This window comes from Bicyclus anynana, chromosome 23, assembly GCF_947172395.1.
Source record: "Bicyclus anynana chromosome 23, ilBicAnyn1.1, whole genome shotgun sequence".
Taxonomy (NCBI): domain Eukaryota; kingdom Metazoa; phylum Arthropoda; class Insecta; order Lepidoptera; family Nymphalidae; genus Bicyclus; species Bicyclus anynana.
The window spans coordinates 1,204,722-1,229,209 of NC_069105.1; the positions used below are offsets into that span (position 1 = coordinate 1,204,722).

General features: G+C 34.6%; 1 protein-coding gene, 1 long non-coding RNA gene and 1 other non-coding gene across 3 annotated transcripts; 2 read left to right on the forward strand and 1 right to left on the reverse strand.

Annotated features, from left to right (window-relative positions):
• The first annotated feature begins 128 nt into the window (after positions 1-128).
• LOC112050777 (uncharacterized) lies at positions 129-16,642 on the forward strand. The gene is made up of 16 exons (XM_024089124.2): positions 129-454; positions 776-870; positions 1,678-1,831; positions 2,649-2,777; positions 5,198-5,379; positions 6,918-7,040; positions 7,324-7,485; positions 8,411-8,863; positions 9,500-9,733; positions 10,148-10,269; positions 11,841-11,990; positions 12,471-12,571; positions 13,266-13,311; positions 14,143-14,235; positions 14,886-15,097; positions 15,453-16,642. The coding sequence occupies exons 1-16, from the start codon at positions 271-273 to the stop codon at positions 16,490-16,492; spliced, it is 3,480 nt and encodes a 1,159-aa protein (XP_023944892.2). The 5' UTR covers positions 129-270; the 3' UTR covers positions 16,493-16,642.
• Positions 3,284-3,476, forward strand: LOC112050780 (U2 spliceosomal RNA). Its single transcript, XR_002887182.1, has one exon. It is a non-coding gene; the product is annotated as a U2 spliceosomal RNA (small nuclear RNA).
• On the reverse strand, positions 16,573-24,482 carry LOC128199394 (uncharacterized). The gene is made up of 2 exons (XR_008252045.1): positions 24,039-24,482; positions 16,573-23,176 (listed from the first exon to the last, which is right to left on the reverse strand). It is a non-coding gene; the product is annotated as an uncharacterized LOC128199394 (long non-coding RNA).
• Between the last annotated feature and the right edge of the window lie 6 nt (positions 24,483-24,488).

Consider the following 24,488-nt stretch of genomic DNA (forward strand, 5'->3'; position numbering starts at 1 on the left):
TAAATAATTATTATATAGTTCAATTAAAATTAATCGCAGTTGGATAGAAGTTTATTAATAAGATTAACAGAAATTAATTATCTATTTAAATTCATCGTAGTTGTGGCAACTTGGCCGATTGGCGAACCAACACCAAGCAACCGGATATGTCAACAAAAGAAAAATGTCAAACAAGATGTTTGGGAATTTTAAAATTTCAAGTGTACTGCAGAAGTAAACTGGTAAAAAAATCTACATATTACTAAGCTAAACTTTAAACCAAAGGAAAATATGAACTGCACTGCAGATGAAGAAGCGACAAGCTTTTGTAAAAACACGGATAACAACGATTCTGAATCTTCTGAGAACTTTCAAAAGTACATCACTGAGCTTTTCGAAAAAAATGGTATATTGAACGATTTGCGAGCTTATTTACGCGGACACATCGTTGATGTGCTGAAAAGCGCTGAAACAGGTATGATAATGCCTTCAATATAATAAAGTAACAACAATTTAAACAATTTGTAAATTACAAGAAACTAACAGTCGCAACTTTTTAATTTTCAAACTTCTTGTCAGTAAACTTATATATCGGTAGTGCTTTACAGAAATAGTAGACAAAGTAAATAAAACTAAGCCGTTAATTACCTACTCTTGTACTTTTTGAACAATAAGTCAAATGTCAATATCCAATTTTCATAGATTAGAAGTATAGATTAAAGTCAGGAATGCTCAACCTTTGGTTTGGGTTGGTATTTATTAAAAAGCACAATGTTTTTTTTTTTCATTTTACCAGGTGTGCCATCAGCTTGCCAAAAACATTTCACCCAGCGATTGGAACTTGTGTATCAAGCATTGAATATTTTGATTGCAGAATATTTAATTCGGCTGGTGAGCTTTTTTACCTAAATACCTAGACGAAGGTAGGGAATTTAAACCTGATATCCAAAGTACTGCTTAAAAGCAGACTGGCAGACTTATGGTAATATCAGACTATCAGATATTAGTAAAAATGACTAGGACCAATCTTTATGCGCTTTCTGAAGCATGAAGGTGTGACACTACCTGCTTTAATTATTTATTTATTTTCATTTATTTATTTATTTAACTTCCTAGCTCTGATCTAACTAGGCCAAACCCAGAGTATCTGAAATTATAATGTGCTTGTGGATTTATATATTAATTTAAAATATTTTAAAATACAATAAACTCTAAATAAACACCAATTTCAAGTTCATCTTCACTTAGAACCTTTAGACATACTCTTAGTAAGGTGACAGTTCAAATATGTTTGTGTATGCAAATTAATAAAACACCAGCAAAGCATAAAAGGATCATAAAATTTATACAGTAAGAGTCATGTGATAGTAGACCCTAACTACCAAAAGGGCAGCACTACACTTGTCTGCAATTACGCCTGATAGTAACCTAGAAGAATATCTTTTTTTCGCTCTCATTTATTCATTTGTCCTTTTTTTTAAGTAATCCTACTAATATTATAAACATAAAAGTTTGTATGGATGTTTGTTAATCTTTAATGCCGCAACTACTGAACCAATTTAGCTGAATTTTGGTATGGAAATAGATTTTACTCTGGATACCCGAGGAAATTGTGAAAAACTAAATTTCAAGCGGACGAAGTCGCGGGCGTCCGCCAGTTTTTGTTTTAATTTAAACATATTCATTATTAACTTTCAGGATTTTAGTTACAGTATGTCAGTGTTTGTATCAGAGATTCCATTAGCCAACATGGTGTTTGATTATGCGAGGAAACTGTTGCAGAGAACTGACACAAACATGCCTGGACTGAGATTTCAAGAGAATGACATATGGTCTGTTCTACATTATTTAGGTAATCATTTATTTTTACCTTTTTGTTTTATTATTTTACTATAAAATATTAACACAGTTGACTGACAGAAGCTTATATCCAGAAACTATCTGCCTCATTTGTCCTGTGGTTAGCTGGTTCAGCTACAGACATTAAAGTCCAAGGTTCGTATCCTGGGTCAGACCAATGAAAAAAAATATGTTATTAGGACTTTCTTACAAGAAAAATAATAGCAGCTTGGAGTTAGAAAGTCGGTGGTGTTGGTACATCTATATGTTGAAAAATTAACTGATAAGTACCAAAGTAGTCTACAAATATGTGTTTCGTCAATTCATAGGAGCCCATTGATATGATATGATAATTATTGATTTACAAGTAAATACATAAAATTATTTTACAAGGTCTGTGACCTCCACACTAGGATTCCCTGTATTGTGGTAATAATTTTTTTTCGCAGTAGTGAAACAAGAGTAAGACAGTTTATAAAGTGTGTTACAAACAAGTTAAATTAGGTAATAAAATTAGGTGGTAAATTCTTAATGCTAAGTTTATATAATTCAAAGTAATTACATATATTAAAGTGAACATGCGTGTGTGGTGGTGGGTTTGTATGTGTGTGTGTTTGTGGTGTGTGTGGGTGTGTGTATGTTAATAAATTAATGCGCAAAATTTTGTATTTAATTTTTCGGTTTCTTCATAAGTAAATTCCTCATTATCCTACTATGCCTAAGTTAGCCTTAGACTAGATAACTAACAGATTTCTACATAATTCAATTTTGATGAGATTGTATTCAAGGTCTAACTATTAGAATAAGAAAAAAATTTAACTATGTTTCAGGAATAAAATGTGACTCAGTGCATGTGTCTAAAATTGTAGACACATATAGAAATGGAGATACACCACTGTTGCACTGCATACTCAAATGTATTCCAATGTATCATACGGATACAAGCTGTCTAGGAAAGGGTAAGTACAGTAGGTTTTTATTTTAATAACAATATTACTGACATTTTCTACAAAATTCTGGTATAAACTTGTCTATGTTGAAGGGTCTTAAATAATATCTACAAAATGAAATATATGATTAAGAATTATGATTTTCAGTCAGAGATCTAGGTAGCTGTCAAAATTTAAAAAGTGTTCATTTTAATTTTAAAGGTATATGTTTTTTTTACTTTCAAATGGTAATGAAGTAGTCACCATTAAGGATTTTTCAATCTTCAGTGCTAACTATAGCAATAGGGATCATTTCAATATAAAGTTTAGTCAGATTTGAGATTACTCGAAAATTTTCAACTGATTATTTTATGAAAAGTTTTCCTGTACTTCAGAAAGATGTCGCTGGTAGACAACGCGCTAAAAGTACCCACAAATGCTAACAGATAGCGCTGCACTGTTTGCGTCTGAAACGACATTGCGCTATGAAGATTTTTTCTAGATCAATGACGTCCGCCGTGTAAAAGTTTAACGTTATCGCTTCTCGGCCTTTTGGCTAAGATCAAAGTGTAGTATCTGTTCTTTTCAGCTTAATATCTGAAAGTTCCCGCAATGCGGGACCAGTATATTAAACTGATTTTTGTAAACTGACGGGATGTTCGGGGCTCGCTCCAGTCCCGTCACGGGTCGGCCCGGCATTGCAGTGCCGCCGGGATCGGCCCACAGAAATTATTGACAATACCTCCTCAATCCTCATGAGGAAGTAAGTAGTGTTGGGTAGGACATGACTTGAAAAAGAGTTTGTAAGTGTTGCCTCTTTTTTGTACCGAGGCAGTACAATGTCCCACTTCAAATGAGGCGAGGCGTACTGAAGCTTGGCACTACATTTGAATTTTGAAGTAACGAATACAAATGTCATATTTGAACTTTGTTTGAAGCAACGTGTACAAATGTCATGTTTGTACTAGTACAATAATATAGCTTAGTAATCATAGATTTACGATTCGGTACAAGTATTCTATGTTAGTAATAGTTTGTCTTACATACTGATATTAAATGCCAAACTTATTTTTAACCTATATAAAATAGATCGATTCACCTTGGTTATTATATTTCAGTTTTTAAATTATTAAGTAATTTTTATTTTTATAAAATGTCAATTGAATAAATCCAAATTCAAAAAATAATATTTCTAAACGCATCGTATACTATTTCCGTCGCGTTAAGGGATATAGTACAAAATTATATGACAGGACCACAGAATGACGTCCCATTCGACTTTTGTACTAGTGTCTCGCTTCCTCTCGCGTACGAGTAAAGCAACTACCGCGACAGAAAATGTGAAGTAGTACATTTTTAAATGTTGAGCCGCTCTTACATTGTGACGTCATGTACGGGACAAATGTCCTGCCTCTTGTATGTCCTACTCAACGCTAGAAGTAAGTGTTTGCTCAGACCACAGACACTTCAACATGAAGATGAAGTGATGAACAGAAGAACATGTTTTTGATTATCTGTAATGATGTATTCTGTAATCTGTATCCTATCCTGCAGGATATGAGGATAGCCAGGATAGGATATGAGACTCATATCGGTCGGTGAACGTGATACTCACATTGTAAGTATCACCGATCTGTCTACTGGATGAAAAGATTTTTTATATCAAATTTATCAGTAAATAATCTATAAATATAACAATAAAATCATATATTCCTTGGTCACGCCATCACTCATGAACAGCTGGACCGATTTCACTATTTTTTTTTGAGTGTTTGTTATTGACAGGAGAAGGTTCGTACAGAAAAAAATTAAAAAATTGCGCGGAAAATTAGAAAAAGGGTAGGGTTAGCTGAAATTTAACATAGAGTTTCACGCGGACGAAGTCGCGGGCGTCCGCTAGTAAATAATAAATACAATATTGCCAATGCCAAATTGCCAATGCATTGTCCAAAAATTTTAGTCCAGGTCCAGAATGCAGTACTTACTGATTTTTCACAGGCAAACATATGTGTTTGTAATAAAATTTCATGTTTGATTTTGCGAAGCAACTGTTGCAGACAACTGACACAAACATGCCTGGACTGAGATTTCAAGAAAATGACATATGGTCTGTTCTACATTATTTAGGTATTTCTTTCAAACTTTTTCTAGACTGTGTTACACACAGAAACACACACATTATGAAACAACATTCTAAGAAGTCATTTGATCAGATTATAGTCCAGAGACTGATCTTCAATAGACAAAGTAAAGCGTGAAAAAAAAATGTTTCAAACACCAGACTTATTTGACTTTCAGAATTACCAGATTGGCTACTTGCTTATATCAAGAAACTATCTGCCTCGTAACTTAACTATTTAATTTAATTTATTTATTTAAAACTAGATCAGTGCTAGTTGTTACTGTGGAATCTGTGAAAATGTATTTACGAAATTTGTTATATCTTCCAGCGTTCACATCAGAAGAATGTCTGTCATGTCGAAGCGCAAACAGCGCTGACTCACAAGACGACAATCCATCCAAGCCCAGAGACCAGCGCGGCTGCAAGCACTTTTCCTGCTGCAAGAGTTGCCAGAGCAGATTCATGCGCCTCAAGGAGAAATATTCCAACAAGAAAACTAAAATGGAAAAGGTGAATGTTACTAGATTTTTTTTTTTTTTCGCAGGGTATGCATCGCGTTACATGCCACTGGTTGTCACAAAGCAAATGGTCTGGCGATTGGTAGCAAGTTTTCCCTGAGTAGCTTCACCTTGATGAGACGATCAACATACGAAAATTCTTGATTATCTGGTAGCTAACTGGGTTAAAAATTCTGAGCGTCGGAAGGAGATAATGTACCACGCAATTTGTAGAGCATTGTGGCTGTTAAGTTGTATTAATTAAGCAAAAGTGAAAAAAAAAACATCTGGTTAGTAACAACTTTTGGTAAACTCCCATCCCGTCAACTTTTATCAATAACAAGGTTATTAAAAGTTGTTACTAACCAGCTGTTTTACTGTTGCTTATTATTAATAGTTATATGTGGTACATTTACCCGGTTATTTTCATTTTTTATTTTTATTTATTTGAGATAGAAAACATTTACATATTGGAGGTTAGTAAAGGAGTAAACTACCATGCAAAGGGGTTAATAAATATGTAAACAACAACACTATCCACGAGTTACACAAATTAAGAATTAAGAATTAGGGCGTCACAAAACATGGAAAAGACAAACTAGGAAAGTGGTTAACATAAAACAGGGGAATCAGAAGGAAGAAGTACACAAAAGACAATAAAAATAATTAATTAAAATAATATAAATGAAAACAAAGAATTTATATTACTTATTTAAATATACTAATTAACAATAATAACTGTTATTTAATAAAATTAAAACAAAAGGACTAATAAATAAATAAGAGATCTACAATAGTTACAACACACTACATAACAGTTAGCTGTCAGAATCAAGAATTATATAAAAGTTGAGCATCTCATCAACATAAAGCTACTCACGGAAAATGAACTGGATAGTAATCAATTGTAAAAATACTCCACGGAGTCTGGCCTATTCCTCAGCCTGTAGACAATTAAAAAAAAATACTTTGTATACTTGGATAATTAAGTTATTAATGATTTTCAAAATACTTGCAGAGTCCAAAACATTCGAGTGTGAATTCGTTTACCTTACAATCGTTTATGAACAGTGTCGGTGTAATGGAGAAAGGTCTCGTTAATGAGGTGCTTGCTTTTTGATATATTACTATAAAACTGGCCAAGTGCGAGTCGGATTTTTGTAAAAGTCACATTTAAAAATAATTAAAGTCAAAGCCAATACCGGGCAATGAGGCCGTGGTGTCTACGAGATAATTAACTAAGGAAAATTCCTTCTCTGAAAATGCAGGTCCGGTAGACCTAGGGTAGGGTGACCTAGGGAAGGGTAGGCAGTACCAGCAGTTTATTTTATGAAGAGCAAGCTATTTTTATTTACGTTTTTTATTAAAGGAAGAAAGGCAAGCGCGTTCCAGCTTAGGCTACATCACAATTATAGTAAAGCCAAATTTGATGCGGAATGTTTATCAATTATTTATTTTAGGCTTAAAGTTATCACTTAGATATATTAAAAGAAATCTGAAAGATGTTATGGAATAAAGAAGCCATTTAAAGTTTAATTATAACGTTCACAGATGTTTCATCAGTTGAAGACAGTGTACGAAGCAGAAGTAGAGATGATAAAGGAAGAAGAGAAGAGGAAGATTAAGAGATCTATCGCCAATCACGCACTATTGCTACAAAGACATCGAGATGAAGTGAGTTTTATAACAGATATACATCTAATATATCTAGTTGCCTAGATAGAATCTTTATTGCACACAAGATAAAATAGACATAGATAGTCTCAAAAAAAAAACAGAAAACAAAAGTGAAATTAAATCTGATCTTAAATAACAAATCAACAAAGTTGATCCAGACTTCATTAATGCTATCTTTTGAAAAACCGTCCAGTCCCTAGATGAGAGAAAATTATAGTTTTAAGCTTTGAATAGTGTCTCATAACTAAAAAGTCATTTAAAAAAGGTTTTTTATTCAAAGCTGGAGGAATCATTCAAAGCTCGTAAGGCCGAGCTGGAAAAGAACGTGAATCAGAAGAAGAAGTTCCTGTGGGGCTTGGCGCGTGCGCTGAGGAGTCAGCACGAGCACATGACATCGGCGATGAGGAGCGTGCAGTACGAGACAGAGAGACTAGCGGAGAAGGTAATGATGATAACACTATACGAGACGGAGAGACTAGCGAAGAAGGTAATGATGATAACACTTTACGAGACGGAAAGACTAGCGGAGAAGGTAATGATGATAACACTTTACGAGACGGAAAGACTAGCGGAGAAGGTAATGATGATAACACTTTACGAGACGGAAAGACTAGCGGAGAAGGTAATGATGATAACACTTTACGAGACGGAGAGACTAGCGGAGAAGGTAATGATGATAACACTATACGAGACGGAGAGACTAGCGGAGAAGATAATGATGATAATACTTTACGAGACGGAGAGACTAGCGGAGAAGATAATGATGATAATACTTTACGAGACGGAGAGACTAGCGGAGAAGATAATGATGATAATACTTTACGAGACGGAGAGACTAGCGGAGAAGGTAATGATGATAACACTTTACGAGACGGAGAGACTAGCGGAGAAGGTAATGATGATAACACTTTACGAGACGGAGAGACTAGCGGAGAAGGTAATGATGATAATACTTTACAAGACGGAGAGACTAGCGGAGAAGGTAATGATGATAATACTTTACGAGTCAGAGATTAGCGGAGAAGGTAATGATGATAACACTTTACGAGACGGAGAGACTAGCGGAGAAGGTAATGATGATAATACTTTACAAGACGGAGAGACTAGCGGAGAAGGTAATGATGATAATACTTTACGAGTCAGAGATTAGCGGAGAAGGTAATGATGATAACACTTTACGAGACGGAGAGACTAGCGGAGAAGGTAATGATGATAATACTGAGAATTCCATAATAAGGGCCATAATTTCAGAGGTAACTTTACCCTTTATACCGTCAGACAGCAATGCTGCTTAGCAGATTTAAGCATATGTAATTCTTAGAAATCTAATAATACTAATTTCTTAAAAAAATAATCTTTACTTCCAGGAATCCACAATAAAAGTCCAATTAGGGGAAGCAGAACAAGCACTCAAAAATCGAGGCGAAGAAATGCGAAACCAAATATCACAAGAGCTCATTCTACTCGAAAGTCATTTAGAGACCATGAAGATAGAGCAAAAAAACATCAACAAAGAAAGAGACGAATTGGAAAATCTCAAAAACATATACGAAAATAACAGCAAAATTTTGAAACAACAAGAATTTGAAGAGAAGCAAGATTTTAAATTGCATTACCAAGCGTTGAAAGATGAAATTGTTGTTCTAAGGTCATATATAGAATCGAAAGTGTCCAAGTGTTTTATGGAAAAAGGCACGGTTATGGATTTGGGTGATGGGTTGATGAATAACAATGTCGGGGTTAAGGGTGATGATGATAAATTGAAGGGCAGTCAAGTGATCAACGATTTGAAGAAAGCGAAAAACGTGAATTTCAGTCAGGTAAGTTAAAGAGATGTTTTGCTGGTAATCCTCTCGCACCTACTTCTACAGCGTACAGACTAACTGCATAGCCATTTTTAGTTAGTTCATTTGTTAGGTCATAATATTTATTCACTTTTATACTGGGGTTCTTTGGAATGTTAGTCTCCCACGCCATACGCTTAGTTTGTTTGGAAAAAAGGAAAATGTCTGGTCTAGATCTTGAAATAGCGACATCCTCTGGGATTTTATTATGTTTTTCATAAGTTAACATTTACCATTAACAAAGTCCAATCAGGTGCAGAACCTAGGATTGAATAGGGTATATTTAACATACTTATTTCAACGAAATATCATTTTCATTTTACATCAAATGGCAGTGTTTTTTTTGTTTTACGTACATCTAACATGATTATTTTTAACGAAATTACGTGAATAACGGGTTTTCGTTGAAATAATCTTACTACTTGTTAGTACAACTTCTTTATTACTATCATTTCGTTGAAAATACGGTGTTAGATAATTACATAAACGAAAATATATTGAAAGACGATGTACTTTCTAAAGTGCTTTTAAACTAAGCCTAATTGTAATAAAATTAATAAATTTTGGATTTGAGTTTGAGCCAAATTCAAATTTAAAAAAAATCGGTTTCAGTCAAACTTAGACGAAATCTACCGCCAGTTGAGTGGTTCTCCAAGCAGATCGATCAGTGGTCGAGAGGAAAGTAATGTACGGGGTTCGACTCCCGACTGTGGCTGCAACCAGCACGTTTGTGACATTGCCGTCTCCAGTCACCATGGTTGCGACGGCTGCGACGGTTGCGACGGTTGCGATGCGATGGTACAGTTGCGCGAAGAGAATGACAGGTTGAAGACTTTTGCTAGACAGGTAAATGTTTCATTTTAGTTCTTTTTGCTTTTACAGAAATACTGAGTTTTTTTTTTTTAAGAAATTTTAAGTAAAAAAAATTCTTAACCCACGGTCGATAGTTTGCAGTGTCACATCTCCGCCTCGGAGAGCAAGTTAAGCTATCAGTCCCGGTCATCATTTTAAAAAATATTCGCAATATTTTTTAAATACTAGTATGAAAACAAAAGAAAAGAGTGATCTGACTCTAAAATATATATATTATAGTATATCGTCTCTCCTACAAGGAGTGAGAAATGGCTTCTAGTGGACTGTAGATAGATAGATAGATACATAAATCTATATATGTATAAAGCAATGACAATTTTAAGGAAAACCCCTAAAGACGGAAGTTTTTTTTTTTAATAGTTTTTATTTTTTAATTCGTTTCATAAGCAACGCGAGCACATAGACGCGCTGTCGAGCGAGCGCGAGCGCTTGCAGACGCGCTTCGTGAGCGACTGCAGGCCGCGGACAGCGCCATCTGTTGTGGAGAACAGTTTCATCTCGCGCAGTAGGTGAGTGTTGTATTTCGTTCTGTGAAGCGACGCGAGCACACAGACGCGCTGTCGAGCGAGCGCGAGCCAGTGTTACCAACTGTCAAAAAGGGGTCAAAAACCCCGAAAATCGCCTTAATTATTGAGTTGTCCCTCTAAAAAATATAAATTCATAATAATTTAGAAATAATATGCTGTCATATGTTTCGAAAGTCTATATTTAATACAGACAAAATACTACGTCTTTATCTGAAGATTCAGATTTTTTGAAATCATACATGTTGACAATGAATAAATTTACCATTTCTTTTTATTCGATGAAAATTGCCGCCAGTTGCCTCAGAGTGGTTGTAGAATCATATCATATCTTCCAAACCACTGAACGGATTTACGTAATTAGGATATCGTTAGATTTGTCTCAATAACCCAAGTGTTCTTAGATAGGTGAAACTAAAAAAAAATAACAAGACGACTGTGACTCTATAGACTGTGACTCTATAGGTGAAAAAATATTTTTTTTTCTAATATTGCAATATGGGTATCAAATATTCAAGAGCTTTTTGTGAGGATTCTAAAATGGTATATCATGGCCATGTTTAAAAAAAAACTACAATTAGAAAAACGTTATTTATTAGTTGTCTATACAAAATACGCGAGGCGGATAGGTGCGAGCAGGTTTGTGAAGTGAAAAATAGACTAAAATTATATTGATTTTATATTGATAAATTTATTGATTATAAAAATCGGCTAAGTGCGAGTCGGACCTATTAAATAATGTAGAAGAAAATCATTCTATCCAATATCTAAGGTCCCGACTGTTTTCTAATTGCTTTCTACACTTCTGGACTGAGCTTGTTTTTTTTCTTTTCAGTTTTTTTATACTTTATGCAGTCGGGTTTTTTTATTTGTTTAATTAATTAATTTATTTACAACTTTTAAATGGTAACAATTCCGTCACATATATTTTTTGCGTAACTTTAACCGGTTATGAAATGCACGCTACAGAAATTCTCACGGAGAAATTTATTTTCCCTTTTTTGCCTTGTTGCTCTGATCATCCTATTGGCCATAGCGTGATGTTGTATAGCCAATGACAATCACATATATCGTGGCTTTTTATTGCAGAGATGTCCCAAAATTGCCCCAGTAAAATGAAAAATACCAAGAGACACAATAATTTTAGCAAATTACAAATTTTATATTGAAAGATATAAACAGATACCTCGGAAATAGCGGGGTTTTAAAAACATTTTAATTTTTATCTTCTAGATAAGTATTATGTAAAATGTAATAATACTCAATACGCAATGATACTTAATACGCCATGATGCTCAATACGCAATAATGTCGCTATCTAGGTTCAAAAAAAATATAATTAATCAAGACAATACAATCAACCCAAAGGTAAGAGCTTCATTGTGACGCATTAACTTTTTTGTCTGGGGCAAACAATGTATGTAGAGTGGGACATCTTTGAAAATCAGTTCAAGTAGATCCGATTTTGAAAATTCTTTTACCAATAGAAAGAATATGTAATACGTTATTTAAAGATGAATTTAATTAAAAGTTGTTTTTTTTTTATATTTTGTTAGATTAAACCCAACGAGCAGCACCAACACGTTTGGGTGGCGCAAGGGCGCGGGAGAAGAGTTGAGCATCTTCAGCGGAGAGTCCCGGGTTCTGCTCCCGGGGGATGCGGTGCCCTTCATTGGGGTGCTCAGAGGTCGACATGACAGCAGACGGTGAGTCCAAGTCAATGTCCAGATTATATTTTATTATTTACTAAAATGCTTCGAAAATTAGCCATTATTTGCTGTGGCGTGCATAAGTTTGTCGATCAAGTATGCACTGGTAAGAAAAATTAACCAAACTGGGAACATCTTCATTTAATAAGCATTAAGGAAACAATTCTTATGGTCAGTGGCGTGTAACAGGTTGTCGATCAGGGTATGCACTAGTAATAAAATGCACTAAAAAGACAACTCTTAGGGTATGCAGTACTTTAATGCATGTCTGAAGTGCACATCATCATTATTCATCATTATCAACCCATATTCAACTCACTGCTGAAAAGTTGGAGGTGCATGCCCCGGACCGGATTCGAACCCACACCCTCCGGAATCGGAGGCAAAGGTCATATCCGCTGGGCTATCACGGCTCTCAACCAAGCTCTCGGTTAAGAGTTAGCTTGTCAAAAAATTAAAAAAAAATTTCATCATCAGACAACTGATAAACCAGTGGCGCACCCTGCGGCGTCGTCTGTCTCCGCAGACCCAGCCGCACCCCATGACTAGAGACCCCGCCGCGTCGCTGCAACGTACCGGTACGTAACATTCAAACACATCTTTTTTGGCTGGTGGGAGGCTTCAGTTGAGGCTTGTTAACACCCTACCAGGTAAGATGTATCACCTAGCGATTTAGCGTTCTGGTACGATGTCGTGTAGAAACTGAAAGGGTGTGGATTTTCATCCTCCTAACAAGTTCCATCTTAGATTGCATCATCACTTGCCATCAGGTGAGATTGTAGTCAAGGGCTAACTTGTAAAGAATAAAAAAAAATTAACCGATTTTAATAAAACTTTTACTGGAACATGGAGTAGGTTAATGAGCATCATTATAGATAACTTTTTATCTCGGAAAATCCATGGTTCCCTTAAAAAACTAAGTTAATTTCTAGTCAAAAATAAATCTAAAAATTCTCTCTGGCTCTCCTACTTTTTTTATTATTATTTACAAGTTAGCCCTTAACTATAATCTCACCTGATGGTAAGTGATGATGCAATCTAAGATGGAAGCGAGCTGACTTGTTAGTAGGATGAAAATCTACACCCCTTTCGGTTTCTACACGACATCGTACCGGAACGCTAAATCGCTTGGCGGTACTTTTCGATAGGGTAGTCGGCCACGGCCGAAGCCTCCCACCAGCCAGACTTGGAACAGAACATATAGGAATAGCCTATATTAAAATATAGTTATAACTGTATTATTATATATTCATATGTTTTCATATATTACAGACATGGTGGATACGGCTTTTGTTTCTAATGCTAAAGAAAGTGGCAGGTAAGTGTTTTTACTATTTATTTCACTCTCTTTAGTAGAATCAGGTATCTTATATCTCGACCCAGGATTCGAACCCAAGACCTCGTGACTAACTATTGAAGTAACGGGCCAGTTAATGTTTGTATCATCATCAATCATCAACTACTCATATTCGGCTCACTGTTGAGCACGAGTCTCCTCTCAGAATGAATGGGTTAGGCCATTCATTCTGAGCTGGCCCAATGCGGATTGGCAGACTTCACACACACAGAGAATTATAAAATTCTCTGGTATGCAGGTTTCCTCACGATGTTTTTCTTTCACCACGTGATATTTAATTTCTTAAAATGCACACAACTGAGAAATTTAAGGTGCCTCGGACCGGATTCGAACCTACGACCTCTGAATCGAAGGCAGAGGTCATATCCACTGAGCTATCGCGGCTCTACATCCCAATCCATCTCCAATCTTTGTAGGTATATGACTTGTTGTCGTCGTTATCAACCCATATTCGGCTCACTGCTGAGCTCGAGTCTCCTCTCACAACGAGACTTGTATCACACTCAAATTCGCCAAATTGTCTGTCGTTTTTTGAGAGGGATGAGGTAAACTCACATATCGAAATTATTTAACACCGATAAATATATCCAATGGCGTGCACTCCATAGATGCATAAACGCAATGCATACCCTGAGAATTCTTTACAGACCTGTATTGGAGGAGGAATATTGCATTTTGTACAAATTGTATCCTATAGAGCCTACCCTAGTTAAAAACCTTATGCACGCCACTGAATATATCCTACGTGTTTACTGTGGTGTGAGCTTAAATATTATGATAATTTCTTTTAAGTGACAAATCTCAACATATGCAGCCAACTGTCAGTAAGGCGAGGGAGAAAAGTCCGAAGTCAGTTCTACGGGAAGCTAAGCAAAAGTTAAAGAAGTAAGGAATAATATATCTATGGCTGGTGGGAGGCTTCGGTCGTGGCTAGTTACCACCCCACCAACAAAGACGTACCGCCAAGCGATTTCGGTTCGATGTCGTGTAGAAACCGAAAAGGGGTGTGGATTTTCATCCTCCTCCTTACAAGTTAGCCCACTTCCATCTTAGATTGCATCATCACTTACCATCAGCTGAGATTGTAGTAGTCAAGGGCTAACTTGTAAAGAATAAAAAAAAAAAAATATTATTATAAAAAGGTAAAATCTGTGGTGTTGTTGCCGATAATCTCTGTAAAAGTATAAAGATCCATAAAAATAGTCATTTTTGAATTTTTGAAGGAAAACTTCTTTACGAATGCTTGACTTGAGAAAAGTTATCAAGCAATGCGTGCTGCCATCTATAAGCACAGTGAAACTGTGTTTGTTATTTTAAACTACCGGTAGATGGCGTTTTAGAGAACTTTGAAATGAACCCTTTTTGTTTAAGAACCTTTTGCGATGCAGTTACGCCTGGGGCTCATAGATGGCGCTGTGTTTTTTTTTTAATTTATTTTTAATTGACTTCAAATAAAGGAGAAAATATTCTATTCGTAGCAATCTCTTATTTTGTAGTTTTCTTTCAGTCGTTTGTTAACTTTCTTTTTTTTTTAGTAATGTAGCAAAAGATCCGCCCGCTCCACGTGACAAGAGCCCCAACGCGGTGTTGCGCGAAGCCAAAATGCGGTTACGGAAGTTGGAAATCGAGGCGGAGGCCGTCGAAAAGTCATATTTGGACTTTCGAAAACGTCAGTCCGAGCTGAGGGAGGAACGGCAGAACTTGGTGCTAGCTGAGAGTGCTATTATTGAAAGTGTTACTCAAATCGGTAAGTTAAATTTTAGTAGGACTTCAATTCTTCAAGGACTTTCAGTTATTATGGCTTGGAAAAAGTGGTGTCCATTAGATTTTTATTTTTTACTAGCTGACGCCGCTAATTGCTACAAAATGAAAATTTCAAAATCCTATAGCCAAATTACATTTTTTATCAAAAACTAATTATGCACTAAGCTCTTTTCATATCAATTATCTTTAAAAAATTTCGAATTGAGCACAAATATTTTATAGGACCATCTATCCCAAAAAATAAATTTCCAAATATTTTTATATAAGTCGGTTAAAAATAATTAAAGTTTACAACCTGTCTCAGGAATACTAAAAACATATTTTTTTAATGTTTTCAGAATCAAAACCAATTATATCAAACCTAAGATTAATTACATCAGAAAAGATAACAACCAACAAGACGCTTGACTACGAAAAGTCGTCAGAAGCGATGAAGATGGACTTTGACAAATACCTTCGAGAATATACTAAATACGACGTTGGGCAAACACATTTTCAGAACAAGAATTCTTATATCCAGAAAACTAAACCCATACCTTTTAAAAGTTGTGAAAAAAATGAATTGAAAACAAAAAACACAAATTATCTAGAAACACCGATAACTGAATTCAGAAAACTATACCAAACGCAAAATATGAAAAAGCGAAATGATATGCATTCAAAAATTCCTATACCGATAGAAATATCAGAAACCGACAAAAAAATTGAACCTAAAATCGAAAATTTAGAAAAAAGTCTAAATATTACAAATAATAAACAAGAATACGAAATTTTGCAAGAAAATATTAATAAAATTTACGATTTACCCAAAACTAGTACACCCAATGAATCTGTAATAGACAGTACATCTAAAACTATAATAAAAAACACGAAAACAGAAAACTTAGAAATGGAAAACATAGAAATAGAAAACATAGAAATAGAAAACAAAGATATAGAAAATCAACTAACACTACAAGTAGAAAATGTAAATGAAATAAATAATGTAGGTATTACAGAGTCCAAAGACCTTTTGATTGTAGTAGAAAGTTCCATAGACAATGGAGAAACGGATTTGTCGGAAAACGAAAATGAAGAACGTAAAATATCTCCACAAATCACTGTTATAGTGAGTCCAAAAACCGATAAAAATGAAAAAATCATATCCCCTAAAGATATATCACAAAAAGATGCTGAAAAATCAAATAATGATCTATCTATGGAATTAGATTTATCAAAACAAAATGGATCCGAAGTAGAAAAAGATCTACAACATGAAGAATATTGTGATGATTTTTCAGCAGATGTAGACAATTATAACAGTATATCAGACGGTGGAAGAAACTCTCCAATATCATTGCCAAAAACATCAGAAGACGAAAACTTTTGGGACAACTAAATTATTTTCAAAATCCCTTTTTTATAGATACAAAATCTAATTTATTCAAAATATTTTTACGTGTAAAATGAAACGCAAAAAAGATTTAACCAGTCATAATTTATTTATCTAATGAATTAAAATATATAAAACATACATTTTTTCTTTTAATTTTGTTATGTACATACATCAATTTTTACCACATTAAATATAAAAGTACAAACTTTGTTTTTTAACATATATAGCATATTTAACATATAGGAGCAACATTCCATATAACGTTTGGCGATTTGCTAAATATATCAACAAGGTCGTTATAGCGAATGTATGGTTAGAACTACTTAGTAATCCAGATTAATTATCGTGTAATATAACACATTATGTATATAACATGTCCATATTATATAACTTTGCAACATAAAACAAGATTGTACACACTAAATGTCCACACGAATAAAATATGTTATATAGCATGATTTGTTATATAGTCTGCACTTAAGACATTGGTCATAACCCTTTTTTTCTATATATTTTTGAAATATTACAGTATTCGCAGTACCGATTTAAACCCACGAAACAACTTTTCGCTAGTTTACGACCTTGTTATTTACATAAATTATTATTATTTTCAAAATATTTTAAATGCGTATAACACGAGGACGTTATTGTCACTAAAACGGAGTAACTACATGGAATTTGTAAAAAATGCAACTACGAGAAATACATCTAACAGTATACCGGTATTTACCACAGACTATGCGCTTTTTATATAATATGCACATCATAGACAAAAACGTTTTAGATTAAAATACACTCGCTAGATGGCAGTAATCATAATAATGAAAAATATATATATTTATTATAAAATCTTTTAAGTTTAGAAGATAATACATATTTTAGTCACTAAACCATGCAAGAAACTATAAAGAAAACGTTACTTCCCGGATTCCGTTGGTTTTGTGTTTCACATACTAATACAAAAAAAAGTATGACTTTAGTGCGAATACTAACGAAAAACAAACACTCTGTAGTAAATACCGGCGTCACATCTAGAACTATCACAAAAAAAAAACTAAACCCACATTGATAAAACAAACAAAATAGTACAAAATATGAGATTATCATTTTTTATATCCAATAATTCACATAATCATGACAAAAACTATTGTATATATGCTGTGTTATTTTTAAATTTTTAATTCTTTAGAAGTTATCCCTTAACTACAATCTCTCCTGATGGTAAGTGATGATGCAATCTGTGGTCGGTGTGGATTTCATCCTCCTAAGAAGTTAACCCGCTTCCATCTTAGATATTTTTTTTTATTCTTTACAAGTTAACCCTTACATCATCACTTACCATCAGGTGAGACTGTAGTCTTGGGATTGTTACACAAACTATAGACGTCATTCGTTGTTGTCCTAACTACAATATACTTGTGATGTCAAGTAATATTATTTATTGTGAAAACTGTATTTATTAATTATTATTATTTCTATTTTGAATTCATATGAATTAGTGACATTAAAGTTGCGCGACACTTAGTTTTATTTTATAAGTATATTTTAATCAACAGCATATTATGTATTATTAAAATCGTTTCAGTATTCAGATTATTACATACAAATATTATCACGTACTATATTATGTGTAGATTTTAATTAATTTTTTTTTAAATATAAGAAATTTTTATCACATTTTAATTTTCAACTGAATTAAACGGAAACAAAAAAAAAATAAACTTATATCTAGCGTGCTAATAGTCAAGTGCTGTAAAGGCTAGCGGACATTAAGGGTCATAACTCATTAGAGCCACTCGGCACACGCCTTGCTTTGTGAAATTAGTAATCTTCACATGACCATATACTCACTACACTATGTGCGCTGTAGCATGGTGCAGGTGACAGTTGCCTGAATGACGTTGACATCTGTCAGTAACAGTAACAGTACCAATAGTCTATGGCGTTACGTTATAAGCATAAAACTTTGCTAATTTTCGTTTCAATTTGATTTTATTTGTAGAATAGAACATTCTGTTAAGTTAAATTTAAGTTACTACAGTTATTAATGATTTAATATATTATTTTTTATTATATCAATAAAATATTATTTTATTATATAATTTGTAAATCGCGGCAACTTTCAAGAGTGAAACGAAACGTAACTGAAACTCACCCGCACCATGCTATATCGCACATGGTGTAAGTCCACATGGTAGTGTCACTGGATGGTCGCGCGTCGGATGCGAGTGTGTGTAATGATTTTAATTATTATTTTTTTTAAATATAAGAAATTTTTATCACATTTTAATTTTCAACTGAATTAAACGGAAACAAAAAAAAATTACTTATATCTAGCGTGCTAATAGTCAAGTGCTGTAAAGGCTAGCGGACATTAAGGGTCATAACTCATTAGAGCCACTCGGCACACGCCTTGCTTTGTGAAATTAGTAATCTTCACATGACCATATACTCACTACACTATGTGCGCTGTAGCATGGTGCAGGTGACAGTTGCCTGAATGACGTTGACATCTGTCAGTAACAGTAACAGTACCAATAGTCTATGGCGTTACGTTATAAGCATAAAACTTTGCTAATTTTCGTTTCAATTTGATTTTATTTGTAGAATAGAACATTCTGTTAAGTTAAATTTAAGTTACTACAGTTATTAATGATTTAATATATTATTTTTTATTATATCAATAAAATATTATTTTATTATATAATTTGTAAATCGCGGCAACTTTCAAGAGTGAAACGAAACGTAACTGAAACTCACCCGCACCATGCTATATCGCACATGGTGTAAGTCCACATGGTAGTGTCACTGGATGGTCGCGCGTCGGATGCGAGTGTGTGTAATGATTTTAATTATTATTTTTTTTAAATATAAGAAATTTTTATCACATTTTAATTTTCAACTGAATTAAACGGAAACAAAAAAAAATTACTTATATCTAGCGTGCTAATAGTCAAGTGCTGTAAAGGCTAGCGGACATTAAGGGTCATAACTCATTAAAGCCACTCGGCACACGCCTTGCTTTGTGAAATTAGTAACCTTCACATGACCATATACTCACTACACTATGTGCGCTGTAGCATGGTGCAGGTGACAGTTGCCTGAATGACGTTGACATCTGTCAGTAACAGTAACAGTACCAATAGTCTATGGCGTTACGTTATAAGCATAAAACTTTGCTTAATTTTCGTTTCAATTTGATTTTATTTGTAGAATAGAACATTCTGTTAAGTTAAATTTAAGTTACTACAGTTATTAATGATTTAATATATTATTTTTTATTATATCAATAAAATATTATTTTATTATATAATTTGTAAATCGCGGCAACTTTCAAGAGTGAAACGAAACGTAACTGAAACTCACCCGCACCATGCTATATCGCACATGGTGTAAGTCCACATGGTAGTGTCACTGGATGGTCGCGCGTCGGATGCGAGTGTGTGTAATGAGCAATGACCTTCATTCAAGGAGGATCATTTTACGACGACATTTTCTTAAAAAAAATCTTTATATTATCATTCTATGATCAAATAATAGTAATAAATTAATGTCATTTTTAAATATTACTATTTTCCATGTTATTTTTTTCATTAGAAAAATTAGACTATGTTTTTTATAATTCCAACGTAAAGAATATGTCAAGATTGCTTAAAACAAAATAAAACGTAACCTGCTTTAATGTGCGCGAGCCTTAATGTCAAAATTAAGAAAAAAAAAAACACGTTACACGCGTTAATAACATAGAACACTAAGAAAATATCATGTCATACTTAAAATCGGAGCCATAATTCTTTATGACAAAATCGTGAGCAATAATTTATACTTGACGTATGAAGACATGTCAAATGACGTCATTCGCAATATTTTCATGGCATAAAAAATCAGGACGCCGATACACATAAAAATACTACAATATCATAGAAAATATTACGTCAATATACATCAAAACAATTTTCTATATCTATCAAATACAAAAGGTTCATTGCGGAACGACATTGCAATCAGTATAGCGATCAGTCAAATAAAAAATAAACAATTCGAATTTCAAATATCAATAATAATAATAATAATAATCGTTAAATGTCAATCTGATTGCAATTGCGTTTCACAAATATCTACAGAACGACAGCCTGCGATGGTTAAAGTCCTTTCCATAAAAGAAGTCCCCCAGACGCGGCGCTAACATCTCAATGACAGTCACTGTCATTTGGTAATGGCGGTGTTATTGTCATCTGTGTCTGGCTGTCAATTTTAATTCAGGTTTTAGCCGCGGGACTTCTTTCATGAAAAGGACTAAGTCAGGATCTCGCAGGTTTTTAGTCCACTATACTAGTTTTACATACAATGTGGGACCACTTGTTGGCCCAAATGTTGGCCAATTATGCCAATGTTGGTCCAAATTGAACAGTATTAAATTTTTTTGAACTAAATCAATAATACTAAAAAAATCAATTTTATCGTTTTTATTTAAGTCCAGTTAACTTTAGACCCACCATGCTGCCGATATGGGTTGGTGGGTGAGTTAACATTTAGGATTGTATCAATCATTGTCAAACTTGTTTCCTTTGAATGCTCAATAATGAAGAAGGATAATTATATTTTATTAAAGTACGAAAACCGGCATAAGGAATAACCCTCATCTGTTATTTATTAGGGATAAGAAATAAATAAAAGAAAATATTCACATTGCAAATAGGTTGCCTAGTTAAATTGCGGCCAAACACATCTTTCATACATAATTGTTTAGTTAATTATAATATGTAAAATGAAAGCTTATTTTATGCTTAATTTAGCTGTATTAGGTTGCCTTTATGTAGTTTATGATTTCTTGGTTTTTGAATGAAAAATATGTTTGGTCGCAATTTAACTAGGAAACCCATTTGCAATGTGTCAATGTCAATATATTCTATTATTTATATCTAATCCCAAATAAATACCAGGTATATATATGGAGGGTATATATTTCTAATGCCAGATCTTCGACCTGGGTCTTTGAACGTTGAACCTAGAACTTCATAAGCCAAACAGGCAAACCACAACATCACAGGAGTCGATGATTGATTGATTGATTGATTGAAAAAAATATATTTTACAATCTGGTACATCTGGTAGTTTCAGAGATTAGATCTTTTAATCAAACATACAATCAAACTCTTCAGTTTTATAATATTAGTATATATTTGAGCATTTTTTTTTAATATTTGCGATATATATATTATATATTGCCTATTTTGTTTTAGGCTTTGTACACATTTTTTTTCGATAAATCTGATACGACTATGTAACTATATTAATTTATTTATCGGATTATATAATATAGTTAATGTACAATCAGCCTTATGCTGTTTTAGACAATTTCTTAGTCTTATTTAAACAATCATATACATAGATTAATTTAATTGATTACTCATCTATAGTCTTTACTAATATTATATAGCAGCAGAGTTTGTTAGTGTAAGTTGTGTTGATAGCACCATATTGGATTTAGAATGACGTCATTCCATATCTTGATTGCCAGTGCTAGGTCAAAATAAATTTGGTATAATATTTATTGCGTTTGTGTTCGCAAAACAATATTTAATTAATTTAGCAATTCAATATTATGTGCAGTTGTGGTTTGCCTATAGTTCTCCAAAATTCTGAGTCCGCCATATTGGAATTAGAGTGACGTCACTCTAAATCCAACATGGCGGCCTAATGTCATGTCAAAACAGCTTAGATATACTGACTTATTACGGTTGTGTTAGCACTACAGTACTTAATATAACATTAAATTTCGTAATATCAGTTAAATTATCATCTAACATCGTCAATTAAATCGACATTAGATCGAGTGAAAACACTTGTAAAATTTAACTTATATATAGTGCCACAAACTTTTCTGATCCAGTGGCCATAACTGGAACAAACGTCGCGGCGATTGCCATTTTGCAAAATATCGCCATACTAAAATCGCGACAACAGTGGCACCCTCACCTGTGGCGCTAACATGCGACCACCGAGTTATCCTGGTGTAGAGAAATAGGCAAAACTCAAGCAATGGCGGTACAACGGGAAATACCGCTATTACTTGCATTACGTTGATACGAAAATGTGACTGGGACAACTCCGACGCCATTAGACAAAAGGGGATGGTCCAAATAAAATATATTTTTTTTTAACTATTTTTGATTATACAAGTCTACGAATTTACTTCAATTCTTTCGAAATAATATCCATTCTCTCCCATGGGTAGAAATGGCGGATTGTAGACGTTTTCAACGCAGTAGTCGATTTGACGTTAGCTGTCAGTTGTCATGTCATAGTTGCTTTAAGGGGGCATTCTTGATATAACTAAAAAAATTGGGTTTTAATTTTATTTATTTCTTTTTATTTAGTTAAGATTTATTTACTTGTTTAGATTTTAACAAAATCATCGTATTTTTTAAATTTTAATGGTACAGGGTACAAGAGTGGGCCTGAAATGGACCATCTCCTATTGTCTATGTTTCTCTTCACTGGTCGCAAGTACCACAGATCAGACAAGTTTGTGGCACTATTGGAAATTATTAGTAAATGTCACAATATAAAAAAATCTATATATAATATGAATTAAAAACCAAAACTGACGTTGTGTCCCACGTTTTTAGCTGCCAACGCTGAGCGCGGCGAATTTGGACCCGTCACTCTCAGCCAATTTGAAACCTGAAAATTAATAGGTAGATTTTAGTACTAACTGACCCCATAGACTGTTTTGTTATAGACCAATTTCTATTGTAAGAAATAGTAGTCTGTAAAGAGTGGGGCGTTAGAGAGGGGTACCGATCGGTTGGTGGGATGGACTTACATAAGGCGCTCGTCGTACGATCGGCTTCAATGTGCTCGTGGCGTTCGAACCGTCCACATTTGTTGTGTGGTTCTTTATGGGTTGCTTGGGATAGGCGGGGAGTGACTTGAGTGGAAAAGGGGAGTGTTTTTTAACAGTCAAAGGATACTTTAACCCTACAAACAACGTTCACAAGTGCGTGACTTCACTCAAGGTCATTCTCTGCCATTCTAGGATCTTATTTTGGTTACAGTTTGATTTGTTAATTAAGTTGTCCTGACAAATGTTGTGAATCATAACCTTTGTTCGACATTAGTTTTCTTATTTTTTGTAAACCACTTCTGATTCTGCTAAAACTATATAAATCACACAATATATTAAAAAAAACTATCTAATGTTAGATTCACCACAAATAACAAATTCGAAATGACTATTCCCATGCAATATTACCTATTGTGGTTTTCGACTATTTGCTGGGAGTTTATGGAAGTTCTTTTAATGTATAACAGCTACTAACAGCTATTAATTTTATAAACATAAAAAAATGTTAATTTATATTTAATTTTTCGAAATTTTAATTTCAGAAATGCACATAATCTGCTCTTTCTGATTATAATTATCAGATTAATCAGAGTCCTTGTGCGGCGTGCTGCAGCGGTGCCGGACTCGGCACACGCGGGGACTCTCGCCTACTGACCACGACACGGCTGTGCTATCGTCTACACTTACACACAAACACACCTGCAGGGGTAGAGTCCTGTCGGTCCGCGAGTCCCGCGGGACCGGCGAGTCCTTGTGCGGCGTGCTGCAGCGGTGCCGGACTCGGCACACGCGGGGACTCTCGCCTACTGACTACGACACGGCCGTGCTATCGTCTACACTTACACACAAACACACCTGCAGGGGTAGAGTCCTGTCGGTCCGCGAGTCCCGCGGGTACGGCGAGTCCTTGTGCGGCGTGCTGCAGCGGTGCCGGACTCGGCACACGCGGGGACTCTCGCCTACTGACCACGACACGGCCGTGCTATCGTCTACACTTACACACAAACACACCTGCAGGGGTAGAGTCCTGTCGGTCCGCGAGTCCCGCGGGACCGGCGAGTCCTTGTGCGGCGTGCTGCAGTGGTGCCGGACTCGGCACACGCGGGGACTCTCGCCTACTGACCACGACACGGCCGTGCTATCGTCTAC

What these genes read in the sequence shown, in the direction of transcription:
- LOC112050777 (XM_024089124.2), top strand. Translation starts at nt 271, where the DNA reads ATGAACTGCACTGCAGATGAAGAAGCGACAAGCTTTTGTAAAAACACG. An exon ending in CAGAATATTTAATTCGGCTG is followed by an intron (nt 871 to 1,677) that starts GTGAGCTTTTTT and finishes ATTAACTTTCAG; the next exon opens with GATTTTAGTTACAGTATGTC. An exon ending in TACAAAGACATCGAGATGAA is followed by an intron (nt 7,041 to 7,323) that starts GTGAGTTTTATA and finishes TTTTATTCAAAG; the next exon opens with CTGGAGGAATCATTCAAAGC.